Raw genomic sequence first — 13,084 nt, forward strand, 5'->3', positions numbered from 1 at the left:
TTGATTGCCCACTCCTCCTCCATGTGCAGCCAGCGGGGTGCCCTTGGGCCAGACACAGCTCTCTTTTTGCAGGACTGTTCTCTTAGAGCTTCCTCAGCCATCCCTATCTCACCGGGTGTCTCTGGGAAAGGTGTTTTCAAGCCGCTTTGGGACTCCTTCAGCTCTTCTTCTTCTTCTTCAGGTCCCCTGAGGACCAACTCTCAGCTTCATGGTCACTTTTGGACGCAACCCCTGCAGCAAACCCGATATCCTGTCCTTTCTGTGTCCCTGGTCCTCCCTGGTCCTTGTTGCGAAAGATTTAGGCCAAAAGTTTGGAGTGAGTCTATGAACTCAGGCAGATAATGACGAGCCCTTCGGCGGAGAACCAGACCAACCGGTGACGTCGGGGGAGGATAAGAAACTGGCTGTGCAATAGTGGAATCACCTGGCCCTGGACACAAAGGCAGGCAGGAGCCTGGCCAGAAGGGACTCCAGAGGGAGGAAATGCCAGCAGTATGTAAATATCCTTCCTGACACAAAGAGCCGGGCTTTGAGGAAGAGGAGGGGCCGTGAGTGGCAAAAGCCGCTTAAATACCAGGGGACTCAATAACTCCCTCTCGTCTTTCTCTGTTGCAGAGCAGAGATGGGCTCCCGGATTTTCCTGCTGCTGGCCTTCTTGCATTTGAGTTGTGCCAAGTCTCCAGAGCCGTAAGCATTTCTTCTTCTTCTTCTTCTTCTTCTTCTTCTTCTTCTTCTTCTTCTTCTTCTTCTTCTTCGCCTAGTTCTGAATTTATTGTTTAAAACGTTTTCTTCCTTTCAGCAACGCTGTCTTTAAGGAGGCCAATATCAAGGTTCACTCATTTTACTTCTGCTTTCTTTCATTTGTTTGTTCAAATTCGTTGAAATCTTTCGTCGTTTCTTAACTCCTGGGCGGGCACATGGAAGCCCCGAGACATGCTGCGGTCGGATGAGTCATGTGCCCCAGGACAGCAGAATGAGCGTTCCACCAGTGGCATCTTAGGGCGATGCAGCTGAGCAGAGGTGGGGTCATTTGAAGGGTTGCCAACTCTGCAATGGGAAATTCCTGGAGACTTTATTTTTTCCAAATTTATTATTATACAAAGGCTGCTGGTCCCAACCTGCCAGCTCGCGGCAGCTGACAACAATAAAATATGATGCAACGGATTTTTAAAAAATACAATACAATACATAAAACCCTGTGATTCCCAAATCCCACAACAAACTAAGACCCCGCCCACCCTGCCTTCCCTGATCTGCCAAGTCTCCAGGGACGATGGTGCCAGTGGCAGACACTAGAGGAGGGGCAAGACCTTCTGCCCACCCGGCCTCTACCAAATGCCTGGCAGCAGAGTTCCGACTTACAGGCCCTGCTGAGGTCGGTTAGCTCCAACGGGGCCTTCCGGGAGCTCATTCCACCAGGGGGGGGGGGTAGGGCCAAAAGGCCCTGGCCCCAGTGAGGTGAACTGGAAATCACCAACCGATTTGAACCTGCAAAGTGAATAGCCCGGGGGGGGGGGCATAGGGAGATAGACGGTCCCCCAAGTACATTGGGCCCAGACCACGATTGGGCAATGGAATGGGACTGTCCAGCCCACAGTGGGGGTGAGATACCCCCAGTGTCCTGCTCCAGTTGCCACTCAGCAGGGGCAAAAGAAAAATAAAGATTTCCTTCTGTGGTGTTAGCTGCAGCATCCTGTCACTTCCAGGGGGATATTGGCAGTAAAAACCAGTATCTCAATGACTGTCCAGAAACTCTATGGTTAGAGCTACTGGTGCTGCCTAAGCCATTCTATGTGTGTTTTAATCCCAAAGTGGATCTTGGTTCTCCAGGATTTCATCTAGCATATAATGTAAATGTCTGAGTTGCAATGCCTATGATGCTCGTCCAAAACTTGTGCGTTTTATTTTGGTTTCATTTGTATCTGTATATCGTATGTTGGTGTTACTCGCCCTGATCAAACAGGAAGGGCGGGCTGTAAAAACAACACATTATTATTATTATTATTACTATTATAATTATTCATTATGCCCAAACACAATTTTCAGTTTCCCGACTAGGAAAAAGCACTTAAATCAATCCGTTTGACTGTCATTTCCAGGCCTGCAAAATTGCTCTTTGAAAAGGCAGCATCGGTCAAGTTGCTGATTTTTGATACCTTTGTAAGGAGAGAGTGTAACCCCCTCCCCATCGCAGAGGATATTGTTTCTGCCTTTGGTGCTGAAGGGTTCGTGGGGAAGCGGGGAGGCCGCCAGTTCCTAGGAAAGGGCCCTGACATCACGTGCTTTCTTTGGCCGGGTGTGGTTTGGCTCACTTGCTTGAGCCAGCTGACCATGTTTGCATTTCAAGGACTTTGCCTCCAGGGCATCTGTCCCCTCTGTGGCCTCTTGCAGTCATGCTTGCATGGGGTGATCGATGAGAGGGCTGCTGGAGGACTGATTCAGGAAACCGGAGCATGGGGTGAATGGGTGCCCCGTGGACCCTCTTCCCTAGAGACAGGCAGCTTCCTCTCTGTGCCTTCCCTTTGATGCAGACTGCATTCCGGACACAGTCTTTGGATCTAGCCAAGGAGGGCAAACCCAAATTGTGGCTTCCTTTCATGGGGGCCTTGAGCTTTCTCCAAGACTTTCTCTTGTCTCTTTCTCTTGGGGTTCTGCATCACGTCCCACAAGCCCGATACCAGCATTCGATCTTCAGGAGGCAGTCAAAGACAGCTTTCTTTAGAGCCATTGGACTAATTTAGTTTGTAGTGATCGGCAGTCCCAAATGGAGATTTTAAATTAGGGGGTTTGATATGTGTTGCTCTCTTTCTTTTATTTATATTGTAAGCTGACGAGTTCTGCAAGGTAGAAAGGTGGTTAATAAGTGTATGTGTGTGTGTGAGAGAGAGAGAGAGAGAGAGATCGCTTTGGGTAATTAGATTTTCCTGTTTCACAAAGGGAAATCCAGCTAAAAAAGCACCTTGAATGTGCATTATCCATCGGGTGCAGAATAATGAGATGGAGGGTGGGAAAGTCCAACTGGGGAACTGGACATTGTGCTGTGGAGGTCGATATAATTTGGAGATGGGTGGGGGGTGTCAAACCCTCATTCCTGCAGGTATAAAGGCAGAAATTGAATTATCTTGCTATCTATATAAAAGCTATTAAAAATTGTATTAAGAAAAACGCCTAGCAGAAACTGCTCACGCCCTTCACAAAGGTGGTAGCTATTCAAAGCTTGTTTTGGAAGGATTTACTAGTCTGAACACACTTGAAGTGTTTCTGTAAAGTCTCCTGGGTCAGAAGAAACTACATTACAATCGACATTCTTTCCTGTTGTTTGCCTCTCATAGGATTTCTCTCCAGTCCCACTTCCTGCAGAGGTATTCAGAGATCCACTGCCTCTGGATGTGGAGGCTCTAGTCCTCATGGCCAGTAGACATTCACTAACCTCTCCTTCATGGAGCTGTCAAAAGCCCCCCTCTACCACTGTCCATGGCCGTCAGCCTGCCCCACCCCTGACAGTGAATTCCACCATTACATTCTGGAAGGAAGTTCTTCCGTTCATCGGTTCTGAACCTATTTCCCAGCCCCCAAATGCCACCACCCAGGACAAGGAACGAAAAGCTCTGGCCGGTTTTATTTAGCCTCCTTTCCCTCGTCCCTGAGTTACACTCACCCTGCTTATTTCGTGGCAGGAAGGCAGCATGGCTGTGAAAAAGTGGGCAATGGGTCAAGGCCAGGGGATAGCTACAGATCTCACTAGCCCCCTTAAGAGCCAGCTTGGTGTAGGGAGAGCCAGCTTCGTATAGTGGTCAGGAGTGCGGACTTCTAATCTGGCATGCCGGGTTTGATTCTGCTCCTCCATATGCAGCCAGCTGGGTGACCCTGGGCTAGTCACAGCACTGATGAAGCTGTTCTGACCAAGCAGGAATATCAGGCCTCTCTCAGACTCACCCACCCCACAGGGTGTCTGTTGTGGGGAGAGGAAAGGGAAGGGGATTGTAAGCTGCTTTGAGACTCCTTCGGGTAGAGAAAAGTAGCATATAAGAACCAACTCTTCTTCTAAGTGCAAAGATTTGAGAAATCTCAGGAGATCGCTTGAAGCAATGGCATTTTCAGCAGAGCCTGAAGTCTGCTCTCAGACCTGTGGGTCCTGTGTTGCCGAAGCATTCCTTTAAAAAGAAAGGGGCCAACAATGAAATGGCGGAGTCTTGTTTCTCCTGAGGTTCTTGTTTCAGTTCACACAGGCTGAAAACAATCAGTTTCTGCTAGCTGAATATGCTCCTTGGCTCCATTGAAGGGGCAAGTTCTCAGCTGGTGGACAGAAGAATGGCAAAGGCCTGAATGGGAGGAGAGGCTGAGATCCCTTTAGGCAAGCCCAGTTCCTATTACATTCAGTCACTCGCAAGCTCACTGACTACTACCTGGAGGGCATGAACCTTCTTGTCACAAGGTGAGACGCAGGATCTCATGAAACCTTTCACGCTGTGAACTGGCCCTTAGTGAGTCAACAGGGCGGCATTCTCATCTGTAATTCTTAGAGGGGATTATAGGGCTGGATTTCAGTCGTGTGTTCACAATTGTCCCTTCACTTCTTGACCTCTGGGTTCAAGCGGCGGAAAGCGCTCTTAAGTTGCAGCTGTCTCATGGCAACCTCATAGGACAGGGGTGGCCAAAGTCTGGCTCTCCAGATGCCCATGGACTACAATTACCATGAGCCCCTGCCAGCTGGGCATCTGGAGAGCCACACTTTGGCCACCCCTGCCATAGGGTGTCTGTGGTGGGCAGAGGAAAGGGAAGGTGATTGGAAGCCGCTTTGAGCCTCCTTCGGGTAGCGAAAAGTGGCTTATAAGAACCATCTCTTCTTCGTCTTCGTCTTCATCTTCATCTTCGTCTTCTTCTTCTTTATTCAGTTGTGACCTGCCCTAAGCCTGTGGGAAAGGGCGGATAAAAATGTGATGATGACGATCATAGCCATAATAGTCACATCTGAGTCACATTGAAGTCATGTAGGACCTTTGCTGGAATGTTGGGTGTTCCACCCTTTTTTTGGGTGGGAGTAATTCTCCCCTGCTAGCCAGCTGATTGGTTGAAACAGTGCAGCCCGGCCGCAAGAAACCCATGCCCCCACTGGATGGGGCATGGCATCTCTAGCATAGTAACCCTGAACGTTCTTGGTGGTCTTCCATCCAAGTCAGGGGTAGTCAAACTGTGGCCCTACAGATGTCTGGACTACAATTCCCATGAGCTCCTGCCAGCATTCGCTGGCAGGGGCTCATGGGAATTGTAGTCTATGGACATCTGGAGGGCCGCAGTTTGACTACCCCTGCCTCAGGTCTTTTCCAACACAGAACTGGCAACCCTGAAAGTGAGGGGGTCAGTCGCCCCTCCCTGGGGAGGTTGTTCCATAATTGTGGGGCTGCCACAGGAAAGGCATTTTCTCCTGGGCTCACCAAAGTAGCCTCTTTGATGGGTGGGACAGTCAGGAGGGTCTCTCCTCATGATCTTAATTCTTTGGGTGGGAGAAGATGGACCTCGTCCCAAACCCCTTAGGACTTCAGAGGTCAAACCCAACCGCTCTTTGATTCATTCTTTAATTGCAGGCAATATGTCCTCATCGTGCCCGCAGTCCTTCATTCCGAAACTTCCAACCAGGCCTGTGTCGAGCTTCAGAACCTCAATGAGTCAGTTGCCTTGAAGATTGAGCTGGACTACAACATGGACCACTATGACCTTTGGGAAGGACCTGTGGCTGAGAGCCACTTTTCTCAGTGTTTCAACTTCACGGTAAAGAATCTTAGTTCTTGCTTATGTTGTTTGGTGGAAAATACGTGCATGGCTTGTGCAGCCAAGCAGGCCCCATCTGGCCTGCAAGTCCTAATCCACCCTGCCCACTCCAAGTTTTCCCTAGGACCTAGAGAGGTTTGTCTCTTGCTCAAGTAATCATTCACTGCTGCCACGTGACCTGTGTATGGAATTGCCCACTGGGAGGGTCACGACTAGCAGTTTCCCTTCTCACACCTGAAGCCTCACGTCCGTGTCTCCTGCTGACCACGGCTTGGTCACAATGAGGACGGTTTACCGCTTTGCGCATCCCTGAAGGAATAGCTGCTTGCCAACTGCCAGCTTTTCTCCTCGAGCATATTTTAAAGCAGCGAGCCCAAGACAATGGAGATTTATGTGGTACAAAGAACTACTACCAGTATCCAATGTTATAAAATATTTATTAAAGTGGAAAACTTTATAAGCATACTTTTAGCACAGCACCAGACTGAGCAAGGGATGCAAAAGAATTAGGTAAAATGCAAATCCTCTGTCCCACTCTCTATACCTGCCCTATCATGTCTTAGGAAATAGGACAGTCTTCTTCACTTAGGAAAATAGAGATCTCTACAGAGTTTCCTTCAGCTTCCCAGGAGAGTGCATGGTCAATGGCTGCCTGCTCCTGACCTCAGTTAAGAGTTCTGTATCCTGTGATGTATCCTGCACCAAAAGAGGCCTCCTCCTTTCTGCAAGGAGTTTATCATAGTTGTTTCTTCAGTCACTGACCAGGTCGGCCCAGGTCAGAGATTCATTTCCTAGGAATCTCCTTCTTGGAGTCTCTCTAGCATTTAAAAAGTCCAAATCTCTGTTTTCTGCTTGGAGAAGATGAAGAGGGCTTGTCCATCCCATTGTCTTTAGCAGACTCTATTCACATTTCTTCATAGGTAGCTTAGATGAGCTCTGAAACGATTGAAAACCCTTTTCTTTCCTGACTGTTGTCTGCCCACAGAGGGACAGATGGACTATTAAAATGCTCAATTCAAACCTTCACAGAAAAAAATGCATTTTTTTTTCACACCGGCCGCTTCCAAAGTGTCACATAGAAGAGCATCCTTTCACAAAAGCTTGCTCTGCAGTGAATCCAAACAAATGTCAGAAGAAATAGATAAAATAACATATTTCATCTTTGAGAAAATACATACAATTATGCAACATACGATCCTATATCATAATCACTCAATTTTAAGAGTCCGTGATTTTCCTGGGAAGGAAATCCGCAACCCATGTTCTTGCACCCAGCAATGTATTCCGTTTTTATGTTGAACTCCTGATTCTTACAAGGCCACCTCTGCACCTGTATTGGAGTTCTTCCCTGTCTGTAGCCATTGCAGGGAAGAGTGGTCTGTGAAGGGGGTCAGTTCTTGCCCCCACAAATAAACCGTATGTCTCGTGCCCATCTGATCACCAAACACTCCTTTTGCACTGAGGACAGCTTTCTCTCCTGAGGGATGAATTTCCTGCTTAAGTATCCTATGGGATGTTGGGTTCCACTCCAATCTTGCACCAGAATGGCCCCAATTCATAGCCTGAGGCATTGGTTGCAACAAAGAACCACTTTTCAAAGTCGGGAGCTTGGAGGATGGGCAGGGAAATCAAAGCTCTCTTTAATCGATCAAAAGCAGCCCGACAGGCCCAAAGAGAAGGGTCCAAAGAGGTCCGAAGAGAAGGGATCAGCTATACAGTCTGTAGTAGTTAGCCAAGCCCAGGAAAGTCGTGGCCTGCCTTTTGTTCTTCAGGGGACCCCAATTTTGGATTGCCTCTACCTTGCCCCACGTTGGTTTGATGTTTCCAGGCCCGACTCCATGTCCCAAGTAAACCATTTGTTCAACTCGACCTGCCCTCTGGATGGCACCCAGCACCCTTGCTAAATGTTCCAAGTGCAAATACAAGCCCTTGCCAAAAATGGCAATGTCATGCAATGCAAGCTGCTGCAAACTCTGAGGCCCTACTCTCCAAGTTATTCACCAGCCAGTCAAAGGGTGCAGGTGTATTTCCAAGCCCAAAGGGTAGCCGCATAAACTCATGCAGTCTACCAGGAGTAATAAAGGTAGACTTAGCCCTTGCTTCTGGCCCCGGTTCCATCTGCCAGTAATCTTTACCGTGGCAGACTGAGGCATGTCAAACAAAGCATCTGCCAGGACATGGGATGAGCATCCGGTTTTGTAATCCTATTACTTTTTTGGTAATCCACACAAAGCCTAATCAAGCCATTTGACTTGGCCACTGGACAACAGGAAGCCACCCATGAGCTTACTGAGGGCTGGCTCACTCCCAACCTCAACCTCTCTTCCAAATCCCTCCCCACATCTGCCAGGACCTCACCATTTGCTCTGGAAGGAAGGCACTGGCTAAGCCCATGAGACTGTGTCCATTCTGTCTCCAGCCAAACTTGTTCGCCTTAATTCCTCAAACCAATATAGGACAGAAAGGATTCTCTTTGTTCTGCATGGGCATTACCGTTAGTCACGCCAGCTCCTCCCACTGAGCTGGTTCCGAAAAATGAGCCCGAACACCCACAAGGTTGTCGTTCAGCTCCTCATCTCCTTCTTCCCTCCTAAAACAGAGTTTGAGTCCAGTGGTACCTTCAGGACCAACAATCTTTTATTCAAGGTACAAGCTTCCTTGCGCATGCACACTTCTTCAAATACAATAAAACAAGATTTCCTCACCCCTCCCATATGGGTAAAGAGAGGGTAGGAGATTTAGTTGTGAGGAAGGGCTGGTTGCATACATAAGAAACTGGGTGATTATAGATGAGACTGAATTAAGGCAATTATGATCAGAGAATGGCAATAAATTAGCATACAGATCTGTGAAGGCAGTTGCCACGAACTGTGGGCTAGTCCAGCTGACCAGAAGAGACCCCTCGCAGGGAACTGCCCCATACACAGGCAGTGCAAAGAACTCAGTTTTTATTGACGGCAAAGTGGGATAAAGCATGGCAAGAACAGGAACACTGACAGAGACAAGCATGGATAGCCCCCTTGGGGGGGGGGCTGTTTAGGTGGGAAATCTAGTTCACGTAGGGAAAGCTTTTGATCTAAAGGGTGCAAATCTAGGAGATCTCCAGTCTGTCTCCCCTGTTGTTTTCAGCAATAAATTTCTAGCTCCTACTATGCAAACCAAGGACATGGACAGATAAGAGAGAGCTCTTCACATCAGGGGAAAGAGTCTCTACAGGTAATGAACCATGGGATGGGGGTGAGAGGGAAGGCACAGAAAAAAATGAAAGGAATGTGGGGGTAGGGAGGGTGGAGGCCTGTTAAACCTCTAAGTCAACACTCCCACAGAAATCGGGAGGGCAGTTATGACAGCAGTAAACTATCATACAAATCTGCTGAGAATGCACGAACGAAGCTTGAGAGCAGTGGCACTCCCAAGACCAACACCGTTCAGTTCTGGGTATAAGCTGGGACTGGGTGGTTCCAGATGCATGTGTAGATGCATGCGCCATCACTTACATAGAAATAGTTCCATTGAAATGTTATATATATATATATATAGGAGGGGTTAGTTGCCTGGAACAGCTAATTAGATTCAAGATCCATAAGTAACTGAGAAATAAACACAACTAAGATCAGAATAGGCTATGTAATAGCTGCAATTGGCATGCAGATAATAAAGGAATTAACAATAGATATGAGAACTGTTTGTGTCCAGTGGCCCCTTTAAGACCAACAAAGTTTAGCTCTGAGTGTAAATGAGATCTGAGGGATTGAGCATGTGTTGTTAGTTAAGAAGCCAATATCTCTATTAAGCCCAGGTGGTTCCATGGTCATGAGTGTTGTAATGACTTGTAATTCAGTTTAAGGAGTTTTGTTTTATTGTATCTGGAGAAGCATGCATGCACACAAAAGTATATACCTTGAATAAAACTTGGTTAGTCTTAAAGGGCCCACTGGACTCAAACTTGGTTCTGCTGCTTCAGACCAACATGACTACCCATCTGAATCTTTCTTCCCTCCTAGTTACACTCAGAATCATCTACCATTCAAGGCACAATCTCTTCTCTTCCACTTAATATTTGTGGTAAGGACTAGGAGGAGGAGTTGGTCTCATGGCTTAAGTGCCACTCAGAGCTTAACACCCACTCAGGGCAGCTGTCCCACCCCTGAATGCCTCCTCGTCCAACCAGGTTGCATATCTGTCCAGTGGCCAGCCAATCGCCTTCCGTCTCCCACCCCTAACCACTCCCTCCTCCTTCCATTTCCCTCAGAGGCTGCAGATCCCTGCCGCATGAGAGCTGCCCCTGCCAGTGAGTTCCCTTCCCGGGGGCCTCCAGCCTGCAGCCTTTCCAGGTCCTGGGGGGAGGGAGAGGCCGTCCACAGAGTTCTTTCCACCCCCCTCACCCCCACCCCCCAATCTAGCACCGAATGTATTCCGGAGTGCAACGGGCTTTCCCCCTAGTTTCAACATACTCATGTTGATGACCTTGGTCTTTCCCCCTGATCTCTCCACAGAAATTCCATAGGTAACACCATTCAGCCTAACCACAGTCAGGTGAGGTCCCTCCCACAGCTTTCAGCTGCAAAGAGGCAGAAAATCCTTCCCCCTGTCACCTAGTTCAAAAGTTCAAGACCTGGCTATCTTATCCTGCCAGCTGCTCTGACTTGCCTGGGGCTTGGCCAAATCCTCCCTGAGAACAGTCATCCCCTTCAGCCACTCTTGAAAGGGCAGGAGGAGGCAGTCCACCACTGACCTCCTCGCCTTAGGGGAAGTCTCCTCCCTGCTTTTCTGTACAAGATCCAGGGGCCCTTTGACCTTTCTCCCAATTGTGCATTGGAAAGGTGAAAACCCTGTGAATTCATGAGGAACTTCCCTATAGACAAACAACAACGGTGGCAACTTCTCGTTCCAGTCCTGGGGCTGAGAGTCAACATACACAACAGCCCTGCAGTGTCCCATTGAACCTCACTGTTAGTCCATTTGACCAGGAGTGGTAAGCAGCAGTCTTAAGCTGCTTCACCCCGCAGCACTTCAAGAGACACTCCATCAACTCCAACAAGAAATTGCACCCTCTGTCCCTCAAAGAACTTTAAGACTGAGTAGTCAAAATCTACTCAGAATCCCCCCAAAACTGGTCTCCACCAGGGCCAGTGCTTTTTTGTCCACAGCCCCAGTCTGGTGGAATGCTCTTCTTGATAATATCAGGACCCTCCAGGACCTTAAACAGTTCTGGAGGACTTGTATGACAGAGCTGTTCCGGCAGACCTAGGGCTGAGGCCAGAAAATAAGATCAAATAGATGCTGGACCATTTCCGCACAGGAGACTCTGCGCCAGGCTGCATGCTGGAGTCTGAGCTGGAGCAGGTTGCCTTGTTTCTTCCTGCTCCTGCATAGGGGAGCATTTGGTCTGGTGCACCTCCTCCCCTCCCCCCAGACTTGTGCTCCCTCATGGGAGCCATGGCATCAAACTCCCCAGTGCAGAAAAGGTCCTGGTCTCCCTACCTGAAAATCTATCCATGCAACAACAAAAACATCCGCCACTGTCTAACCCTCAGAAAACAAATCAAAAGGGGTTTCTTAAAAACCTTTTTAAAGCCTACATTGGGTAAATTTATGTTTATTGTTTTTAAAACCTGTTATCGCTGTCCCTGAGCTGTCCAGGGAAGGGCAGGTTTTTATTATTATTATTATTATTATTATTATTATTATTATTATTATTATTATTATTATTATTATTATTATTATTATTATTATTATTAAAATATCCATGGGAAAAGCTAATTGATGAAAAACTGTGACTATTACCGGAGCACCAGCTGAGGATAGTGCTACTGCTGCATGGCCAACCAAAATTAAAATGAACTTCTTTCCTCTCTGCGTAGATTTTGGGAAAGGTCCAATTATCTCAGTGTCCGCCCACTGAAATGCCTCTCCCATCTTAGGAAGGGGCGGTAGCCCCCTTTGTCCTGCAGCCCCCCTTGCCCACTCTCTGGCAAGTTGGGCAGGCCCTACAATATTCTCTGACATCCCGTGCTAACAAGGGCCTGTAGAAGTTCACCAGGAGCTGTTGCCTGGTCCTCTTGATTCCCAGATGCACTGCCCACGGAACGCCACGGCTTTTATTCCCATCCCAGGTCGATTAAATCCCTGCCGCCTACACTGAATTCGATCTCCATTTTGATTTTGGGCGATTTAAATTTTCCCCTTGCAACCAATCTGATTGAACTGTGGTGACCCTGCCTTTCCCCCACAATATCCGGGAGCGGAGAAAACTCGGTATAATTGATCAAGCCGCTTTGAGTGTTAAAGTGCTGATCTGTGTTTTGCCGGAATAACCTCCTCCCTGCTGAGGTAGAGAAACAGGCTGTCCTAGATTGGCTTCCTAGTTCTTGGTTGCAAGATTTTCCTCCCAGGATTAATTTTTTGTAAGGTTTAAGGTGACTGTGCTCCAGAATCCTCGCAGCAGAGATTTGCCTCATTCTATGAGAGGCTGCTGTTGGCTCAGTTCGGCTCTCCCCACACCTGCTCGCCCACTCGCTCCTTTAGGATCTGCTCGCTACTTTAGGATCTGCTCAAGTGCAGATGGGTTTCTGTTTCAAGTTTACGGGCGGGGACTTGGGTTCAAATCTATCTGAATTCATCAGGATCGACATTGGGGTGGGGTGGGGGGAAGCAAGTGCAGAATCAGGCCAGAAGCCAACTCCATAAGTCTTTCTCCAAACTTCCCTGGAGCCACAAGCTGTCTAACTGCTTCTTGGAGCCCCTGTCTGCCCTGCAGTGACCAGAGCCTAAATTATCTGTGTTGCTTCCAGATAACTTGCTCAAAAGAGTCTCCAAACATTATACTGCTGGATCCATAGCTACTTGGTGAACTTGTTCCAACCACTCTGGACCTCCTCCAGGAGCCACTTCTGTTCCTACCAGAAATAGATTTGTCTCCTAAATATATTATGGGGAAACCAGCAATTAGAGGAGACACGGCCTAGCCGGGATTTGCTAAAGATGCACCCAGAAATATTATTTAAAAAGAGGCTCTCTGGCAAGTCCCCCTTGCAGTAACTGGAGCCACCCCCATCCCCACCCTAGGCTCAGTAGAGAGCGGGGCTCCACAGAGACACTTTCCTTCCTCCACCTCCTTTTCATTTATTTATATCTGGATTTATCCCTGCCACTCCTGAAGCCAGTCCAGCTTGTGGCGGTTTACAATGAAAGAGTACAGTACAACATGATAAAACAATGTGATACAAGCCCATAAAGAGAACAACAATAACCTCAGTGGTGAGAAAAACAAATCTAAAAAACCGCACCCCTCCCCCAATCAATTCCCAATAAC

General features: G+C 48.0%; 1 protein-coding gene across 1 annotated transcript in view; it reads left to right on the plus strand.

Moving 5' to 3' along the window:
- The first annotated feature begins 473 nt into the window (after positions 1-473).
- Positions 474-13,084, plus strand: part of LOC143841643 (ovostatin-like) — a 61,042-nt gene continuing 48,431 nt past the window's right edge. The window contains exons 1-3 of the mRNA XM_077346259.1: positions 474-496; positions 616-687; positions 5,586-5,769. Coding sequence (XP_077202374.1) covers positions 623-687; positions 5,586-5,769 — 249 coding nt within the window. The 5' untranslated portion in view covers positions 474-496; positions 616-622. The remainder of the gene's footprint in view (positions 497-615; positions 688-5,585; positions 5,770-13,084) is intronic.

The sequence above is a fragment of the Paroedura picta genome, chromosome 7, assembly GCF_049243985.1.
Source record: "Paroedura picta isolate Pp20150507F chromosome 7, Ppicta_v3.0, whole genome shotgun sequence".
Classification (NCBI taxonomy): Eukaryota; Metazoa; Chordata; class Lepidosauria; order Squamata; family Gekkonidae; genus Paroedura; species Paroedura picta.